General features: G+C 47.0%; 1 protein-coding gene across 1 annotated transcript; it reads left to right on the top strand.

Moving 5' to 3' along the window:
* Window positions 1-5,320: 5,320 nt before the first annotated feature.
* On the top strand, window positions 5,321-7,892 carry Adm2 (adrenomedullin 2). Its single transcript, XM_052747497.1, has 3 exons — window positions 5,321-6,316; window positions 6,448-6,571; window positions 7,234-7,892. The coding sequence occupies exons 2-3, from the start codon at window positions 6,459-6,461 to the stop codon at window positions 7,568-7,570; spliced, it is 450 nt and encodes a 149-aa protein (XP_052603457.1). The 5' UTR covers window positions 5,321-6,316; window positions 6,448-6,458; the 3' UTR covers window positions 7,571-7,892.
* The last annotated feature ends 9,381 nt before the right edge of the window (window positions 7,893-17,273 follow it).

A 17,273-nucleotide genomic window follows, 5' to 3' on the forward strand; every position in this document is an offset into this window, starting at 1 on the left:
GCTACCCTGATCCCGCAGCCGACATTTCGACCTGAGACACGGGTCAGGACCGGGGCGTATTTCCTCGTCCAGGCTGAAGCCCCGGAATGAAGAGAGGCCTGGAACTCACCCTTAGGAGATCCTAATCCCGAGGGCCAGGGGCGTGGTCCCGAGGCTCCGGCTCACTTTGGCTGAAGTAAGCCCGTGGAGACCGGGCCTTGTCCAGCTAGTCTCCCAAACTAGAGGTTCAAGTTGGGGGGGCCAGGGCTTCGCCTCAAACGCTGCCAAGGGAGAGACTTCACTTTTGGGTGGGTGGGATGTCCAACACCTGCATTTAAAAAAAACATTTGCAGCATGTCACAGCGTGTGTCACCTTCCTGGCAGGTCAGACCACCCTGGAGGTCAGGGGGTTAGCCAGACCTCTAGCAGTGACATGGGTAACGGGGCTGGGCACTGTAGGAGAGGCAAAGTCTTTGACCAGGGAGGTCCAAGGGGAGGGCGGGGCTTGTGTAGATGAATTTAGTTTCTGTGGGAACTGAAAGACAAGCTACCTACTAGCATCCTGTTTCCTCCACCTGCAGGATCTGGAGAATGAATTGAAACCAAACTCAAGAATGAGGGAGAAGTCCAGTTGGTGGTGTAGGTGTATAATCTAGCCCTTGGGAGGGGGAAGCAGGTAGATCGTGACGTCCAATCCAGCCTCCTAGGCTTCACTGGGAAACCTTGTGTCAAAAAAACAAGCAAACAACAACAAAACAATAAACAGGGCACGAGGGCCTGCTGGAGAATTAGCTTAGCAGTTAAGGGCACTTACTTTTGCAGAGGACCTGTGCTGGGTTCCCAGCACCCAACCATCTTTAACTGTGATTCCAGGGGATCTGTCGCCCTCTTCTGGTAACCAGGAGCACTGCTTGTACGCGGTGCACAGACATACATGCAGGGAAAACACCAAAGCACATAAAATGAAACTGTCTTTTTTAAAAGAGGGGGATGAAGAAGCCTTCCAGGAACACTCTATGCACAGAGACATAGTCCTAGCTCTCCCTTGCCACTGCCAGGTGATATGGGCTGTGACATCTTCCTTTCTGCTTAACATGTGTCTGAACTTGCTCAAGTTGACTTCTGTCAATCACTAAAACTCCTCTCTACACCATTAAGTGAAGAAATGGTGACTGGCAAGTTTGACTTGGTGCTTGAACCCCGGGCTGGCTCTCTTAGAAATTATTAGGGCCCTGTACCCTATGGCTCCCATATCCACCAGGCCCTGTTTCCTTACCTAAAAGAACCCTGATCCCGGCAAAGGTCATTTCCAATCTATCCTCAAGTCTCTTGCCACTAAGTTGAGTGCCTGACCATTACATTTCCCAGGTCACCTGCTGTTGGCCTCTTCTCCTCAAGGGCCTATAGTCTCCTCAGATCCTCCCTTCTTCAACCAGTCAGACCTCCTCCAAGAAGACACTCTCTTTATCCCATAGGCTCCTTGGCTCCCTCCATCTGTTCTTTTACCCAACCACTACACTTATGCAGGCCTCCAAATGCTTGTCATCTTGCAAACGGCTGCCTTCGTTTTTCACTGTTCATGTCTAACCCAGTCATGTACCATCTTAACCATCTATATCCTGCAGGCAGACCTAAGAAAGCAGAGGGAACCCATCATGACACAACTATCTCAACTTGAGATGGATGGATGCCCCTATAGAGTAGACTGACCCACAGTGACACAGTGGTCCTAGCCCGTGAAGGATGGGCACTCCCCAAACATACTCCCCTGGCCTGCTGATATGTACAGTTGTCTTTTGGTCTTTCTCTTCTGATTCTACTTCCTCTGTCTCAGATATGGTCAGCTGCTTGAGTTGACTTTTCCTAGAAAAAAAAAAAAGCATACCCATAATATGATAGACCCTAAACCTGCCCATCTATCCCCACCCTCCTTCCAGAGACACCTGCCCCTCCCACCTACCTATCCACTTCCCACTGCTCCCTATCAGTTCCCCTGCCACACCCAGTCTTTTCCTGTCTTCAAAACCCTTGCCATCAGGATAAAACCTCAAATTTACACCTTAAAAAATATCTCTTGATGAAGTTGCTACCCTTTTTACCCTAAGAAAATTTCTCTAAAGCAGCAGTCCTCAACCTGTGGGTCGAAAAACAAAACAAACAAACAAACAAACAAAAAAAAACAATAAAGGGCTTGTGAGCTGGTTCAGTAGGTAAAAATGCTTGCCAACAAGCCTTATAACCTGAGTTTGATCCCCAGGATCTACATGATAGAAGTAGAGAGCTGAGCTGATTCCTGCCAGTTGTCCTTTGACCTCTCCATGTGCACTGTGGCTCACTACACACACACATAAATACATGTAATAAAAAACTTTAAATATTACACACACACAAAACCCTGACAAGACAGGCTGGGCACGATGGCACACTCCTTTACTCAAGCATATGGGAGTCAGAGGCAGGTGGATCTCTATGAGTTTGAGGACATCTTTATCTACATCAGAAATTCCAGGCTACCCAGGACTACATAGTGAGATTCCCTCTCAAAACAATAACAACAAAAGCCAACAAAAACAACAACAAAAAAAACCACATTGATAAGAACAGAGAATTTAAATGCTGGTGTTTTTTTTTTTCTTTTTTAAGTGTACTAGTTAATGCATTAAGGAAGGAAAACACAGACTTCCTCTTGGATTAGTTTGACCAAGAGTAAACTCAAGTTTGAATTCTCTACTTCTCTTCCTGTATCTTCCATCTGTCCCTGAAAAAGGGCTTTGCTCTGTATTTATTGAAGAACACAGAAAGTGTCAATCACATGGGGAAGGAATGAGGTGCTCTTTACTAAAATAGTAAAGAGTTTTTACAAGGAAGAAACATTACTATTCCCAACTAGCCAGAATAGTAAACAAAAACTGCAAACAAATGCTATCAACCTATATCCACACAATATTTACAACAATTATATTAGATATTTATAGTATAAGGTTGCTTTGAACTGATGACTGTTTTCAGCAAATGTTTACAACACATACATTACTCTGGGTCAGAAGCATGGAATTAAAGGCATGTGCCACCACTGCCTGGCCAAAGGCAGGTTATATATTAACAGGGCTTTTAATCCTAGCATTTAGGAGACAGAGGCAGGCAGATCTCTGTGAGTTCCAGGTCAGACAGGGCTACATAGTGAGACCCTGTCTCAAAACAAAAAAAGTAAGGAGTTCTCAGTAGGATAGCAGGTTAAGTCTCAAGTGCTCTTAGGTGGTAGTACATACCTTTAATCCCAGAACTCAGGCGGCAGAGGCAGGCGGAGATCCAGGCGAGTCTGGTCTGCAGGTGAGTTTCAGGAGAGCCAGAGATACACAGAGAAACCCTGTCTCAAAGAAAACAAAAACAAACAAACACACAAAAAACCCCAACACCAACAAAAGGAAAAGGGGGGCTGTGGGGCTGGAGAGGTGGCTCAGTGGTTAAGAGCACTGGCTGCTCTTCCAGAGGACCCAGGTTCAGTTCTCAGTACCCACATGGCAGCACATAACTGTAACTCTAGTTCCAGGGGATCAGATAACCTTCAAACATACCCACAGGCAAAACACCAATATGCATTAAATAAAAATAAATCATTTTAAAAAAAACAGAAAAAAAAAGCCTTAAGTGATCTCAAGGCATATTATTAACTTTAAGGTCCAACAAAAGTTCAGCCTCTTTGAATACAAGAGATATTTTCCAAAAATTGTATTACTACCAAGTTTTTTATTTGTGCCATGGCATGTGTGTAGAGGTCAGAAGAGAGCAGTCAGTGCTCCCACTGTGTGGGTTCTGGGGATCAAACTCAAGTTATTAAACTTGGTGGCAAGTGCCTTTATCCACTAAGCCATCTTGCCAGCTCACGGAATGTATTTTGTACTTACTGGTGGGTGAATAACATGATGGCATTCGTAGCTTGAAAGGCAATGCCAGCAGCAGCGTGGAGACACACTGAAGGTGGAGCCCGGCTGGAGAGGGAGGCACAGCTGAAGAGCCGAGTCTGTCTCAGCAGCGTCCTCTTGCCTCTGCCCTGCTGTCCCTTGAGAGCTGGCACACTGATTCCGTACTCAGTCACACTGTCGTCTCTTCATTCCCTTGGATGACACTTACAATAGTTCTCAGAGCCTAACCATCCCTGAAGACCCAAGACTGTTCCAGCCTGCCCTCCAGCGTAGGTCCACCAGACTGGAGGCCTCCTGGACAGACACCTCTAGCCACAGGCGGCTTAGCCTGGGCATGTCCACACTGTAGCCTCTTTTACAGTCTCTTCCACAGCTTTCTGCACCACCGAACAGAAGGGCTGTGTACAGACCTTCAACCTCCCGTTCCTTCACTCCCCTGTCTACTTTCTCTCTGCTCTGACCTGCCTGTTCTGTGACCCCAGCGTCCCTTCTTTCTAGACTCCCTAGCACCTACCTCAGCCCCATGTTTATTTGTGGTAGAGTCACCTCTTTATTTTTGAAGGGGTTGTAAAGGAACTCCAGGGCCTTGCACACATAAAAAAGGACTCTACCACAAAGGTCCATTCCCAGGCCTTGGTTTGTTTCTTTTTTTGGTGGGGGCAGGGTCTTACTATGTAGCGCAGGCTAGTCCTAAACTAATGATTCCCCCTACCTCCTGAGCGCTGGGTTCACAGATAGGGACCACCATGCTCAGCAATGTTCTTTTCTAACATAAACGAAACCACTCTTCCCACAACTGATGGAAATAAGCAAATAGGTGATTATCTGCTAAAATTTCCCTCAGGAGGTAAAGCAGATCTTCAGCATGGCCTACATTCAACACTCTTTGATGGATTCATCTGGCAAATGTTTACTGAGCATCCATGTGTGTTCAGCAGGAGGGACAGAGTGACCAAGTCCCCGGGGAAGCCCCACAGAGGGACAGGGTGAGACAGAAGAGGAGACACAGATGGACACAGAAATGTTCGTTCAGGAAGAGAAATGCTTATGGCAGTGTTAGAGGTATTTTTTTAAGTCCATCAGGCTGACAAAGATGCTGAGAACCACTGGCACATAATCCACTATGGGTAGATGGTTGTCATAATGAAATCCATGATTTTGTACACTGAAGTTTAATAAAAACAAGTAAGAAGGAGGAGGAGGAAGAGGAGGAGGAGGAGGAGGAGGAGGAGGAGGAGGAGGAGGAGGAGAAGAAGAAGAAGAAGAAGAAGAAGAAGAAGAAGAAGAAGAAGAAGAAGAAGAAGATGAAGAAGAAGGAGAAGGAGAAGGAGAAGGAGAAGGAGAAGGAGAAGAACTGCTTGCTAGCTCAGGGTGCAGACTTGCAATCCCAGCTGTTCAAGAAGCAGAGACAGGAAGACTCTGAGTTGAAGCCCTCCCTAGGCTACAGAGGGTCCCGAGCAGCTTAGGGAGACCCAACCTACACACAAAGGCAAATAAGGTCATTGTGGTAGGTGCTTGCCTGGCTCACTCTCCAGTACCAACCACAACAGGAAAAAAGGCTGAAAAAACGCAGCTCATGCCAGGTGGTAGGTACACCGGGCGGTGGTGGCTCATCATGCATGCCCAACCATGAGAAAGAGTGCCTTTATGCTTACACATACTTACACATATTACTCGTTTGTGCATGTGTGTGTAACACATACAGAGAATATTGTGTGCAGATTAGAGGAACGAGTCTCTCACCCAGAAAGAATACTGCTGTGGTGGGGGCCTCACTTTGTACTTATATTACAGTATTTGATAATGAGAAGACACCTGTCTTGGGAAACAAGTTGGCAGTCATCGGGAATCTGCCATTATCTCCTGGGGATGGATGTTGGGTAACCAAGTCATGCTCCTGCCTTTCCTGAAGAGGTGACAGGTCGATGCCCTTGGGGTCAGAACACACCTCTACTTCAGCACTCACCTTTCAGCCTGGTGGGTCATTGGGCCCCACGCATCTCTGAGACTTCGTCGCACACTTAAGTTAGGAGTTAAGTAACAGGAGTCAGGATAGGAGGTCCTCGACAGCTCTTGAGCATTTCCCAGCAGGGGTGGACCCCTCGAAGTGATCCCCCCCTGTGGCTCTACTGGTTCCTGCTGGGCAGGAGTAGCTGCCAGGAGAGCTCGGCTAGTGCAGCCCACCCCGGTGGAGAACGCCCCGCCCCATCAGCGGCGGGCCCCGCCTTCAGCTTCAAAGCCTACTTAGCGCTGGAAGTGCCTCCCAAACTGGTCTTCCGCTGGACCCCAGAAGGCGCACTAGCCCAGGAGACCACGACCTGACCTGAGTTCCACTGAGTGCTCCCGGATCTCCCAACAGACCCCAGCCCCGCCTGCTGTCTCTAAATCCGAGACCTGTGCCACAACAGACTCAGGTACCAATCTTCCCACGCCCCGAGCCCCCGGGCTGAAAATTCTCCAACTGGTGGGTGAAGAGGGTTGACTCCAGGCTGAAGTTGCCCTCCTCCACCCCATTTGCCGGCTTCACCGCATTCTTCCTCCACAGCCCAGCCCGCCATGGCCCAGTTCCTGATGGTCACGGTAACCCTCGGTTGCATCAGCCTCCTCTACCTGCTCCCGGGCACGCAGTCTGGCAGCCTGAGCTGGGGACTGAAGCTTTCCAGACCCAGGTGAGTGAGTACCAGGTGTGGATCAGCCTCCTTGTGGGGACATAAGTTTTCTAGAGTTCATCTCCCAGATCAAGGGCCACCTTCCTAGCTTCAGTGTTGCCTGAGAAAGGCAAGAAAGGGGACTTTTTCTTCCTTTGCTTCTTTCTACTTGGGGTAGTTAGTCCCACCCTACACACACACACACACACACACACAGAGATGTGAGAGAGAGAGAGAGAGAGAGACAGAGACAGAGACAGAGATGGGGTGGGGGTGGGATAGCCTCTTAGACTAAAGGTCTGTTCGAGTAAGGGAGACCAGAGGCATTCTCGGGGAAGAACCCAGGGAGGTCTTTCTGAATTCTAAGAGCAGTGGCCCTCAGAGCCTACTGCTTTGGAGACCTTTGCCCCGAGCGGATCTGCTAATGGTACATGTGACTTGGGCTATGGAGATGGCCAAGCTGCCAGTAAGCTCAGAAGGGTAATGGGCTTCCTCTCCTAGTCTTCAGGTCGGAGACAGGGGGTCAGATTTCGGGCTTCCCCTGGTCTTAGGCCAGGCTTTTAGGGAAGCTGTGGGCTTCCCCTGCCAGGGCCTTCAGACTGTGTAGAGAAGTAGGTGGGATTAGGGGCCTTTGGGAGGCTATGCCCGGCCACTGTGCTCACAGCTTCCTCCTGCTTCCACAGAGAATCCCCAGCAAAGATTCCTTCCAGTGGCCTGCAGCCTGGACACTCTTCACTCCGGCCTGTAGTTTGGAAGCCTCATCATGCCCCCCAGCCACAGGGAAGGGGCAACCCGACCCTTGCTATGGTTCATCTGCTTCAGGGTGCGGGCTCACGACACCCAGGTCCCCAGCGACACTTGGAACCTCGAAGACCTCATGCCCAGCTTCTGCGGGTGGGCTGTGTCCTGGGCACATGCCAAGTGCAGAATCTCAGTCACCGCTTGTGGCAGCTGGTCCGGCCAGCTGGCCGGCGAGACTCAGCTCCTGTGGATCCCAGCAGCCCCCACAGTTATGGCTGAGGTGGGTCCTGAATGGTCCACCTGGAGTGCTGTACTCTAATCCCAGAGCTGCAGCCTGGCCCAGGTCTCTGGAGCTCCTGCTGGCAGCGATTCCTCATGGCTTTGGATACTGTAAACCTAAACCTCTGAGGATATGTGGATCTAGACGCTGCACCCTCAGGGGCCTGTGCCTCCCAGAACTGTGCACACTCGGGGAACAGGTGCTTGGCCGGAGTGGCAACAGTATCTCAAGCCACAGAAAACTTGAAAGGAGGAGCGTGTCTAAAGAAAAAGCTAGAGTCTTAAACATAGCCCCTCCCACAACCAAGCAGGAGAAAGGCTAGTGTGGCCCCTGTGACCCCCCACCCCCTTGGGAATTAAAGCCTAGCTGTGAGCTAAAGCTGTGGTCACTCTCTTGTACCGTTTGCTCTTCTGTGACTGACCTGGAATGGTGACTTTTCCTTGTTCGTATCCTGAGGCAAGAGGGCCAGAAGGAGGAGCTATAGGCTGTGGTCCCTAGGACCAGAGTCAGGAAAGCAGAGACCTTCCCAGAGGCTGTGGCCAACCTGGAGCCCAGGCCATGGTGGTGATGGAGACTCCTGGGACATTCTGGGATAAAGTACAACAGAGACAACCCTTCTTAGCCTCAGGCCAGGGCAGGGGGATAAGACAAAAGTGTCCCATCTCAAAAAGGCTTGGTATGATCTACCCCTGAGCAAGAGGTGGTGGCACACACCCGCAGTCTCAGCACTGAGAAGACTGAGGCAGGAGGATGACAAGTTCATGACCCGCTTAGGCTATATAGCAAGCCCCTGTTTCAAAAACCCAATCATCAACAACAACAAAACTACCCCAGATTAGAAAAACAAAACAAAAAAGACCCAAACCTATCTCAGGAAAGCTGGAGGCACTTAAACAAAGTTGTCTCCACATCCTACCCACCCCTGGTCCCGTGGGGACACCCAGCAGGATCAGGAGTAGGGACAGTGGAGTCTGACAGGCTTATTCCTTTGTTCCCAGCCAAGAGTCCAAGAAGGGGAGATGGACCGCAAATGGCAATCAAGAGGAGAACCAAACCGACCCAGAATCACAAGTTCAAGACCAGCCTTGGCTACAAAGACTCTGTTAAAAAAAAAAAAAAAAAAAGTGGGGGCGGGCATCAATCACAACCTGGAAATAGGTACCTGGTACAGGGTTTTTGTTCATGTTGTTTCGCCCAAACCTTGCAATTGTCCGGTCAGAACACAGGGTTCCAAAAGAGGTGTTCCTTGGCAACTACCCACAGCACTTGCGTGTGCTTCCCAGCACCCCCCTCGATGCCTCCCTGGTAGGAGCACTTCATGACTCCAGAACTATAGGTAGCCACGCAGAGCTCAGCAGCATGCTCCAGTGACTACAGTATTCGTGCTCAGAGTCAGGCCTACCTTTTAAGTGACCAGAGATGATCCCCAGTTAGGAGCATCCTAAAAATACCCCTCTGGATCCCCCCCCCCCCATCCCTGTCCTTACTCAGGGTTTGTGTAATTCAGGCAACTCGTCTTCCTTCCAAGATAAGCCCCGTGGGCACAGTTTAGCTCGGTCCCTGCTCTGCTAGAATAGAGACCTCCGTGCATAGAGAGAGGCCAAAACAGGGACTGTAATAGGAGGTGGTGTGCTGAGGAGCCTCACAAGACAGCAAAGGCAGGCTGCCTGGAAGAAACCAGCAAAGTCCAGGATAGGTCTGGGTACAGCAAGGGCTCGCCGGGGCCAGGACTTAGAAGCGTCAAGTCTTTGTGCTCACAGAAGGTATGGGCTGCGGGGGGTGGGGTGGGGGGTGGGGGGTGGGGGGTGGTGGTGTTAGCCAACAGCAGAGGGCAGGCCTGTGAATGGGGACTAGAGAGGCCTCTGATGCAAACCCCTGTGGCCACTGAAAGGTAATGGTAAAGGTAGGTGGGAGGTGAAGATAAACCATGGGGTCTGGATTAAAGGTGAGGAGTCAAAACAAGCTGAGGGCAGACAGAAACTGGGTCTTTTAGACCCAAATTTGCCAAGCTCTTCCTTGGTACCCTGGATCCTGGGCAAGGTCCAACCTTGAACTTCTCCTGAGCCTGCATGGTCTGTTCTTCAGCACAAGATGCCTCCTCTTCCGGGAGCACCTCCCGTCGCCCCCATACCTCTCTTCACTGGTACTTTGCATCTTTCCGGCATGGACGCCCAGGCCTCTTGCAGGTTGACCTCTAGAATCCCAGGAGTAGCCAAGGCTCCTGAGCCTCAGACCTTTGCCGTGAAGGGGGAGGAACACTGGCCTCTTGTGCAGTGTCAGGAGGTTGCCAGTTATGACCCTTGTATCTGGTGTGGTGCCAACCTCACACTGCGCTTGGCTACACTTGATTACCTCCTGATGCCCCCATGCAGAGGTTCAGTGACAGTATAGCCCTCCCCCAACGCACCCCCACGGCCACTTTCTGGCTGTTTTCACACTTAAAAGTCTTACTCTCCTCAAGAACCTATCCAGGCACCGGGACCCGCCCTTGATCGCTTTGAAGGTCACGGCTCTAGCTTTCTCCAAGGAACCCTTGCCTGGCCAATGCTCACTGAGCATGGAGCACACAGAACAGCCTCCTAGGGCCGACTTTCACTGGGACGAGAGACAGAGAGAAACACACCAAAAAGGCAGTTAAGAAAAGGTTCCTTGCAGTTTACCTTGTAAGTAGTGCCGGGGTTGCTGGTGGCCCAGCACAGCTGCATAGGGCACCCATTGAATGTAGAATCAACTCAATTGGCTCCTAACCTAGGACTCTCACCCTCATGGCACCTAGGTGTCAGCTGCCCTGTTCCCTGCTCCAGGCTTGTCATGGCCCAGGCAAATTGTTTTTGTCTGCTGGATCCTCTTCATAAGAGTATCCAAGACTGGTGGTGGCACATGCCTTTGATCCCAGCACTCGGGAGGCAGAGGCAGGTGGATCTCTGTGAGTTCGAGACCAGCCTGGTCTACAAAGCAAGTTCCAGGACAGACTCCAAAGCTACACAGAGAAACCCTGTCTCGAAAAAAAAAAAAAACAAACAAAAAGTATCCACACTTCTTTGCTAGACCTCAGACAGATTGTCTTGAGGTAACAGTAGACTATTTGCCCTTGGTTTACTACCCACCACTGCGAAACAAAATCCCCAAATCAGGCCGTGGAGAGGCCTCTCTTCCACCCTGATAGCTGGCCACCTACCTGCCTCCAGCAAGAATCCAGTGATGCGGTCTCCGTAAGAGCCCTCCTATGCCTGATGTCTCAGCGACTTCCGACTTGGACCACTGCAACCCTTAGCGGTAAATTTCCACTTGTCTCCATTGCATTTGATCTCACTCCCCTTTTGTGGCAGCCTTAAATAAAGTCTTATCATTTTAACAAGTCTGATCTCTCCTTCCCTTGCCTCCCATTTTTTTGCAGTAGTGGGGTTGAACCTTGGTTCTAGGCCTTGATACATGCTCAGCAAGCACCTAATCACTTAGCTGCATCCCCAGGCTACACTGATTTCTTCTGCTCACCTGTAATTCATAGATGCTCTTCAACAGGTTTTTCTTCCTGGGATAAGATAAGGGGAATCGCTGGGCAGTGGTGGTGCACGCCTTTGATCCCAGCACTCGGGAGGCAGAGGCAGGCGGATCTCTGTGAGTTTGAGGCCAGCCTGGTCTACAGAGTGAGTTCCAGGACAGGCTCCAAAGTTACACAGAGAAACCCTGTCTCGAAAAACAAAAGAAAAAGAAAAAAGAAAAGATGTGGGGAATCACATGCTTTAGAGTAAGGCTCAGAACTGCAGGCCTTATCAGGAGCCGCCTGCAGGCATGGAGGTGTTTAAAGCTGGGTTGGTGGTGGTGAGGGGGGACCCTGCAGGTGTCAATGTAGGCAGTGGTCTGCAAAGAGACAAGAATGACAATACAGTTCAGATTGACTTTGTCAACCTGGATCAGACTTCGGGGAGTCTAATGCCAGGCAGTTCACTGTCAGCAGATTTAAAACACAGGACAATTTGGGAAAAGGCTTTCAGGCAACAATCAGACCAATTCCAGGTACACAATAAAGCTTAAGGTGTGACTACATAGAAAGTCTTTTACAAAGTACATGTGACCAGGAGGGTGGGCTCTATGGCTAAAAGACCTAGAATCTAGTGTAGTTTCTGACCCATAGCATAGAGGTCAGCGGGATATAAAGTACATGTGACATCTCCCTAAGGATGGGTAATGGTCTAGGGAGGGAAGAGTCTGGAATAACCATCCTGGGAAATTAGGGTGAGGTGTTCTGCCACAGATAACAAAAAGGTCACCAGGTCATTAACAAAATCCACTCTCAGCTTTCTGGATGGAACGAAGGTATTTGATTTTTTTTATCTCCTCCATTGAGATAAATGATTAACATTCCTGGTTCTCTTAGTGCTTCTCTGTGAGTACAAGGACCACTGTGCGCCCAACATCTGCTCCCTTCTAATTTTTTTTTAAAGAAAAAAATAGTGGCTGTAGAAGAGGACAAGGTTGAATACATTGCCTCTACAGCTACCCTAATTAATAGAGGTAAGCATAAGAGAAATATAAGAATAGCTAACAGTGGATGAGGAAAGATGAAAGCCATCCTCAATTCAACCATCTCTTGATTAATTTCTGCTACTATTTTTTTTTTTTTTTTTTTTTTTTAGTTTTTTCGAGACAGGGTTTCTCTGTGTAGCTTTGCGCCTTTCCTGGGACTCACTTGGTAGCCCAGGCTGGCCTCGAACTCCCAGAGATCCGCCTGGCTCTGCCTCCCGAGTGCTGGGATTAAAGGCGTGTGCCACCACCGCCCGGCTTCTGCTACTATTTTTGCTGTGAGCAAAATGGGTGTAGTATGGCCTAGTCCACATAAAGTTTTTTTTTTTTTCGAGACAGGGTTTCTTTGTGTAGCTTTGCGCCTTTCCTGGTACTCACTTTGTAGACCAGGCTGGCCTCGAACTCACAGAGATCCGCCTGCCTCTGCCTCCCGAGTGCTGGGATCAAAGGCGTTCGCCACCACCGCCCAGCTCACATAAAGTTTTATAAACAGTCCTTGGCATGGCAAAACAATGTCAGACTGTCTCTTAGCGCAGGTATGTCTTTCATTCTCCTCGACAAACAACATCTGGATTCTGCATTGACAAGAATTAACATGTAATACAGTCATGAAACGTAAGTATCTTTTTTTGGTTAGTCCTTGTTGTTTCCCCCAGGTCTCAGCTTGAGGAGTTAAAGTCTTGGTGTCTCCTCGAGTCACAGCTTCCTCTCCCTCTTTGGGACATCTCCTTTCGATGGATCTGTCCTCTGTCTTTGGCTGCGTCATATCTCCGGTGGCCTCAGGATGTCCTGGTTGGATGCATCAGGTCAGGAGCCACCTGGGACTTCGTTCATGTTCTGAAAAGACTCAAGCATAACCTCACCTTGACGTTAGAACATCGGGCTCTCTCTTTTTATTTAACATCTACTTTAAGCTGTGTCTCCTTTAGGGCAAATACTTTTAGGCAGCAGAAAATGTGTTATCCTTTAGAATGAATTTGAGGGGAGGGGCATTGAGACAGGGTTTCTCTGTAACAGCCCTGGCTCTCCTGGAACTCAAGACCAGGCTGGTTTTGAACTGAGAGATCTGCCTGCCTCTGCCTCCTGAATGCTGGGATTAAAGGCAGGCGTGTGCCACCCAAACCACCTGGTGAATTTTTTTAAAATTTAAAGTTAACATAGCTAAATAGTATGTGAAGATTAAGTATTCCTTATTTAATTCATTCATTTATTTAATTTGCCAGTTAAGTATCTGATGGTGTCGTTCCACAATAGCTTGACCCTGTGGATAGTTAAGAGATTTTAGTAACATGATTAATATTAAAATTTCTCAAGTCATTTTCTAGCATAAGCAGGACCACCATTAGTATTTAACTATAATGAGAGTCCTAGCAAGGAGATTGGATAAAGAGCTAGTGGACAAAGCTAAGTTTCAGAGATGATACAATGGCATTTCACTGGAGTTTCCAGGGCCCCAGCCATGTCTGGGGTTATGCTCTGTAGCTGAGTAGACAGGGAGAGGCATTTTGTAAGCCTGTAGTGCACTTTAAGCACAGATCTTTATATACTTGACATCAGAGAATGCCCAAGACACAGACAGATATATTTTCAGATGTCAAGCTGATGTCCATTCATTACTAATTATCCACTAGAATTTTGAAATACTGAGTGGTGGCCAGGCAGAGGTAGGTGATCTTTGAGTTTGAGGCCAGCCTGGGCTACAGAGTGAGTTGGGGCTACACAGATCAAACCTGTCTTATAAAACAGAAAACAAAATTGAAATGCTGTATAAAATCTGTCTCTAATAGAGGATAGGCTCTCAGGGGCCTCCTATAACTTTCTCCCTTGCCAGAGTTTGATCATTAAATCAGACCAACGGCAAGCACAAAACCAAAAATAGAAACAAAATCTATTTAATTAACAGTGCTCATTAACTTTTAAAGAGTTAAACTTAAGGCTTTCAATTTAAGATTTGGTATCTATAAAATTCAGGACAATCTTAATTATGAGTTTAAGGAGACCTTCCTACTAGGTAACAGGATATTCAGAAGTACCCAAGACATAAGCAGAAAATCCTGAAGGAGAAAACAATTGGGTTTTCCCATGTAAGCATGAAAGTGCCCATTCAGCTGGTACTGTAAATGAAACAGAGTTGTGAGCAATTTCAAAGCATAAAAGTTTCATGGAGGGAAAACTTGCTCAAAGGCTTTAAGTTTTTACTACATTCTGAAGATAGTTTGAAGTAACGGATTCTCAGGCTGTACCAAAAATAATTTTAGGTGAAAACTTCAAAATAATCTAGTTTGTATTCATTATCTTTTTGTTTAAACTCATCTTTGGCCTCCAAGGAGATTTAAGAAATATACAATTGTAGTGGGTAGCCATTCCAGCTTTGATCTAGAAGTTCCAACCCCCACTGAGGCTTCGGTAACTGTCACGCCTACAAGGCGGGGCCAAGAGAGGGCCCTGAAGACCCGGATTCGCCATCCTCTCTTGTTTCCCGGACCCTGGATGCTGGAGGTAGACCGAGCAGAGTTCTTTCCCAGACCCTGTTACCTATCCCTTCATTTGTAAGTTATGCCACTAAATAAATCTCCTTTTTATCTACATGGAGTGGCCTTAATAATTTCACCAATATACAATTATGTTTGCTTTGTTGTTTGTTTTGTTTTGTTGTTTTTCAAGACAGGGTTTCTCTGTGTAGCCCAGGCTATCCTGCAACTAGCTCTGTAGATCAGGCTGGCCTCAACTCAGAAATCTGCCTCCCAAATGCTGGGATTAATGGCATGTACCACCATACCTGGCAATGTTTGCAATTTTTTTTTTGCCACCATATTATCCATAAAAAATATTCTAAAAAAAAACTTTGATTCTAATTTACTCTTATTTTCCTTTTTAAATCCACCCGAGCTTGTTTAAGTCATTATATTTAATTTTTTTGTCATGCTATACAAAAATATAAATTTAAAAATGAAGTTTTAGCAATTAAAGACAAGATAAATTTTCTTATTTTGTAGACAGGCAGTGGTGGAGCATGCCTTTGATCCTAGCACTTGGGAGGCAGAGGCAGGTAGATCTGAGTTGAAGGCCAGCCTGGTCTAGAAAATGAGTTCCAGGTCAGCCAAAGCTGTTACACAGAGAAAAACCAAACCTGTCTCAAAAAAACCAAAAAAAGATTTTGATTATTTATAAGGTGATTGACCATTAGCTTGCATGTCTTAATTATCTTTTAACAGTTTATAACAAGTTAGTAGCATACATACATACATATATATACATATAAATATATATATATATACACACACACAAAATAAACAGAGGGCTCAATAGGACTAAGAAATTTTTTTTTATTTAATTTTTTTTATTTTTATTTTGCAATACAATTCAGTTCTACATATCAGCCACGGATTCCCTTGTTCTCCCCCCTCCCGCCCCCCTTACCTTCCCCCCAGTCCACCCCCATTCCCACCTCCTCCAGGGCAAAGCCTTCCCTGAGGACTGAGATCAACCTGGTGGACTCAGTCCAGGTAGGTCCAGTCCCCTCCTCCCAGGCCGAGCCAAACGACCCTGTATAAGGCCCAGGTTTCAAACAGCCGACTCATGCAATGAGCACAGGACCCGGTCCCACTGCCTGGATGCCTCCCAAACAGATCAAGCCAATCAACTGTCTCACCCATTCAGAGGGCCTGATCCAGTTAGTGACCCTCCGCCATTGGTTCATAGTTCATGTGTTTCCATTCGTTTGGCTATTTGTCCCTGTGCTTTATCCAACCTTGGTCTCAACAATTCTCGCTCATATAAACCCTCCTCATAAGAAATTTTTATAGGTTGCTGCCTTTTGCTAATAATAGCTCAGCTGTCCCTGGCTTTCCTCCTAGGCAGATTTTTCCTGCTAGTGTTTTGTAGAGATGGAGGTACCAGCAGCTGAGTATTACTGTCATGTTTCAATAAGCCTGGATTCATTCATTCATTCATTTATTTATTTATTTGTTTGTTTGTTTGTTTTGTTTTGTTTTGTTTTTTTGAGACAAGGCTTCTCTGTGTAGTTTTGGTGCCTGTCCTGGATTTTGCTCTGTAGACCAGGCTGGCTCCGAACTCAGAGATTGGCCTGACTCTGCCTCCCAAGTGCTAGGATTAAAGGCATGTGCCACTGCCACCTGGCTCATTTGGCTCCTTGATTTTTTTAAGCAAGGAAACTGAGCTGAAGAAATACACTAAGCCTTTTTTCCCACTTTTGTGTCTATCTTCATTTCCATCTCTATCTCCAAACCACGCATGTCCCATCCATTCCAACTGTCTGTTAACTAGACTCCATTCTCAAGGACCTCATTCCAAATGTTTCCTTCCACTATATCCTTTCCACGATCACAATCCTTTTGCTGTATTTCTTTTTCCTCTCATTAGGTCCCTTCCCGTTCTCACTGCATCTCAATCCTTCATGTGCTAATTTTTATATGAGGTCAGTTAATGTTGAGCCTTAATCCTTAATTCCTTAGGGATGCTCATTTTGGGTAAAGAAGTACAAACGGGGGTTCCGAAGCTACCCATCATGACTAGAAGACTCTGATGCTTCCTTAAGTCCATCCAATAAACTGTTATTCAAATTTAAATAAATAGCAGCGTCAGTTAAAACAGTCAGTGACTGAGAAGCATCTAATAAAAGCTGATTGATTATGGCAAGTTTAGAGGGTTGAGCTGTATAACCCAGAGTGAATACAATCTTGTGTGTGTGTGTAGCATGTGAATATTTTATATAAAACATAAGCTCCTTGACCTTTTGAAGAGCCATTAAAAGCAATCTCTATAGGGGTTTTAGATGTAATTTTAGGCAATAATCAGGGAGTATCTTCAAAAATTCTTTGTTTTAAGATTTATTCATTTTTTTTATATATACATTGGGTTTTACCTGCTATGTGAGGAACCCAGATCCTCTGGAACTGGAGTTACAGACAGCTGTGAACAGCCATGTGGGTGCCGGGAATTGAACCTGGATCCTTTGAAAGAGCAGCCAGTGAGTGCTCTTAACCACTGAGCCATCCAGCCCAGCTGCTTAAAATTCTTAAAAAGGGAATATTTCAGATAATTATCTATAGATCCCAAGTAATATGTTAATTTGAACTGCCAACTATTAACAGTGCGGAACAAATAGTTTACCAGAAAAATAATTATTATAGCCTCTTTATCAGTAAGAGATTATTT

Source organism: Peromyscus californicus, unplaced genomic scaffold (assembly GCF_007827085.1).
Source record: "Peromyscus californicus insignis strain IS unplaced genomic scaffold, ASM782708v3 Scaffold_20__1_contigs__length_68692818, whole genome shotgun sequence".
NCBI classification, from domain to species: Eukaryota; Metazoa; Chordata; class Mammalia; order Rodentia; family Cricetidae; genus Peromyscus; species Peromyscus californicus.

Excerpts from the sequence above, each read along its gene's own strand:
- Adm2 (XM_052747497.1), top strand. The coding sequence starts at position 6,459 with ATGGCCCAGTTCCTGATGGTCACGGTAACCCTCGGTTGCATCAGCCTC. Across the intron at positions 6,572-7,233 it reads CTGAAGCTTTCCAGACCCAG|AGAATCCCCAGCAAAGATTC; the intron begins GTGAGTGAGTAC and ends CTGCTTCCACAG.